The sequence below is a fragment of the Micropterus dolomieu genome, linkage group LG18 (genome assembly GCF_021292245.1).
Source record: "Micropterus dolomieu isolate WLL.071019.BEF.003 ecotype Adirondacks linkage group LG18, ASM2129224v1, whole genome shotgun sequence".
NCBI lineage: Eukaryota > Metazoa > Chordata > Actinopteri > Centrarchiformes > Centrarchidae > Micropterus > Micropterus dolomieu.
Window position 1 is genome coordinate 18,923,657 of NC_060167.1, and position 3,265 is coordinate 18,926,921.

A 3,265-nucleotide genomic window follows, 5' to 3' on the forward strand; every position below is an offset into this window, starting at 1 on the left:
GTAATGTGGTCATATTTCTTTGTTCTGGTTAAAAGCCTGGCAGCTGAGTTCTGGACAGTCTGGAGTCGATCAATAGATTTTTGGGTTAAACAGGTGACAGGCTGTTGCAATAATCCAGGCGTGATGAGATGAAGGCGTGTAAAATGGTCTCGGTGTCCTTAAAAGTTAACATAGATCGAATTTTAGCTATATTTCTAAGTTGATAAAAACATGATTGAACAAGCTTTGTGGTGTGCTGCTCGAAATTTAAATTACTATCAAACCACACACCAAGGTTCTTTGCCACAGGCTTAATGTGATTTACTAGGGAACCAGCAGATGGCAGTATTTGATTTGCCATCTGCTGAGACCCGATGACCAGGATTTCTGTTTTGTCTGAGTTCAGCTGGAGGAAATTATTTGACATCCATTTTTTAACTTCACAAAGGCAGTTATTAAGTGAACTCATTTAGACTAGCATCTAACAATTACTTTCATTATTGATAATGCTGCCAATTGCTTTCGTGATGAATCAATTATTTGTTCAGTCTATAAAATGTAAAGCTGTGTTCTATCAGTTTACTATTATAAAAGGGTAAGAAAACTAACAAATATTTACTTTCGAGAAGCCAGAGCCAGAGGGTTTTTGGTGTTTTTTGCTTAATAAATTACCTAAACAATGAATCAGTTATCAAATTGTTGCCAGTAAATCTTCTGTCGATCGATTAAGTGACTAATTGATGAATGGTTCAGCTCCATTTCCACCATGCTGTCATATTTCCTACCTTTAGAAAAGACCACAGTCTTTCAGGTTGTTCTTAATAATGACGTCGGTGACGGCGTCAAAGACAAACTGCACGTTCTTGGTGTCAGTGGCACAGGTGAAGTGGGTGTAGATCTCCTTTGTGTCCCTTTTCTTGTTCAGGTCCTCAAACTTGGTCTGAATGTAACTGGCTGCTTCATCAAACTTGTTGGCCCCTGGGGAAGACGAGGAAGTGATTTGTTATGAAGATTGTACTTTCTTATGCTTTGATTTGTTAGTAAGCCCGCACTGTGTATGTGGTTGCGCTACAGATGTTAACTATCAAAGCCCTGCTCTCAGGTGCAGCAAGGCCCCTGATATTCCACTGTGTACCTGTGTATTCTGGGAAGCAGATGGTGAGGGGGCTGCGAGTAATCTTCTCCTCAAAGAGGTCCTTCTTGTTGAGGAAGAGGATGATGGAGGTCTCGGTGAACCACTTGTTGTTGCAGATGGAGTCAAATAGCTTCATGCTCTCGTGCATTCGATTCTAAAGAGAAGCAAAATCGATCATGGACCTCCGCTAAGGCACAACAACACATCAGAGCTGCCACCTGGGGAAGATGTTGTTTCATATTTTAAAGAGCAATCAATGAAGGTTCTTGAGAGCATCTTTTCACCAAGTCTCCTGAGCACGTCTTTAAATTCATAAGCAGTTCAAGAAATTGGGTCAAATGGTTCAAGTCACTTGAAAAATTAGCTTTTGTTACATAATTACACTCCATTGGTTCAACTGTAAATGGATCGTTAAAGTCCATTAAGCCAATTTTACCACCTTGTGCTCTCTATTGTTAAGCTATAATGAAGGAGGGATGGGTGCTGTCAAATACCTTGTAATGTCTTACAATCTAAACCTCATTCATACCTCATACCCCATACCTCATGCTGAAAATGAGCCAAAGAGCAGATTTATGAAGCCAGTTATATTTCTGTGCAGATTAAGACACAAACATGTCAGAAGGTGAATATTTCCTTACCATCTCCTCATCCTCAGCCAGCACCAGGTCATAAGCACTCAGTGCAACACAAAAAATAATGGCTGTGACTCCTTCAAAACAGTGGATCCACTTCTTTCTCTCTGAGCGTTGGCCTCCCACATCAAACATTCTGCAAAGGGGGTGAAGCAAAGGAGATTCATTGTGTGTTTCCACTAGTTGGGGAAGGAGGTCACAATGAAAGACAGTAAGGTGAAGCTGATACCAAATATGGCATTAAAGGGGGCATTTCAGGAAGAGTGATCCTGAAAAAGGAAGGGAGGAGAAAGTTAGGGTGATATTCCATCCTTGGATGTACATTAAGTTTTCATGAGGCTGCTTTAAGAACAAAAAGTGTCGGGGAGGTGTCCGTCAGATATCTGATAAAAGACTGCAGGGTCAATGCGGGATACGAGAGGCAGGCAGGCAAGCCTCTATATTCAGAGCACAGCACTGACTAATGGGGAAGCTGAGAACTGTGATCGATGCTGTGAGCAAAACCCTACAGACAGCAAAGGCAACAACAGTCCACCACATCCAGGACAGCTGCCATATTTTGATGATGCAGAGGGCGAATATGAGCTTTCAGCGATCCCACAATCTGTTTATGTTAGCATGCGCCCAAAAAGCACCATTTTGACGAATCTAAATTAAGCCATTGTCAAAAGATGACATTTCTCCGTCTCTGTAAGTATTTCCTTTCCGCACTTAGTATGGCAAACAGGGGAGAATTGTGAAAACGTGACTTTCTTCTTATTGTTTGCCTGCATGTATTATTCAGGCCAAATATTGAGGCTGTGCCAGAAGGTAAATATCAGAGAGTATCAGGAAACAGGTCACACCAGAGCCATGTAGCTGCTTCTGTGCGTGCGTGCGTGCGAAGACACACACACACACACACACACACACACACACACACACACACACACATACATACATACATACATACATACATACATACATACATACATACATACAGTGGGTACGGAAAGTATTCAGACCCCTTTAAATTTTTCACTCTTTGTTTCATTGCAGCCATTTTCCAAAAATCAAAAAAGTTCATTTTATTTCTCAGTAATGTACACTCAGCACCCCATCTTGACAGAAAAAAACAGAAATGTAGAAATTATTGCAAATTTCTTAAAAAAGAAAAACTGAAATATCACATGGTCATAAGTATTCAGACCCTTTGCTGTGACACTCATATTTAACTCAGGTGCTGTCCATTTCTTCTGATCATCCTTGAGATGGTTCTACACCTTCATTTGAGTCCAGCTGTGTTTGATTATACTGATTGGACTTGATTAGGAAAGCCACACACCTGTCTATATAAGACCTTACAGCTCACAGTGCATGTCAGAGCAAATGAGAATCATGAGGTCAAAGGAACTGCCTGAAGAGCTCAGAGACAGAATTGTGGCAAGGCACAGATCTGGCCAAGGTTACAAAAAAATTTCTGCTGCACTTAAGGTTCCTAAGAGCACAGTGGCCTCCATAATCCTCAAATGGAAGA

The 3,265-nt window shown here is 41.0% G+C and overlaps 1 protein-coding gene across 3 annotated transcripts in view; it reads right to left on the reverse strand.

The window, feature by feature from the left end:
• Positions 1–3,265, reverse strand: part of gnai2b (guanine nucleotide binding protein (G protein), alpha inhibiting activity polypeptide 2b) — a 62,277-nt gene that overhangs the window by 2,896 nt on the left and 56,116 nt on the right. For all 3 annotated transcript variants that reach the window (XM_046076156.1, XM_046076158.1, XM_046076157.1), the window contains exons 6-8: positions 1,756–1,885; positions 1,115–1,268; positions 765–957 (exon numbers count right to left, since the gene is read on the reverse strand). In XM_046076156.1, the coding sequence (XP_045932112.1) occupies positions 767–957; positions 1,115–1,268; positions 1,756–1,885 (475 nt within the window). In that variant the 3' untranslated portion in view covers positions 765–766. The remainder of the gene's footprint in view (positions 1–764; positions 958–1,114; positions 1,269–1,755; positions 1,886–3,265) is intronic.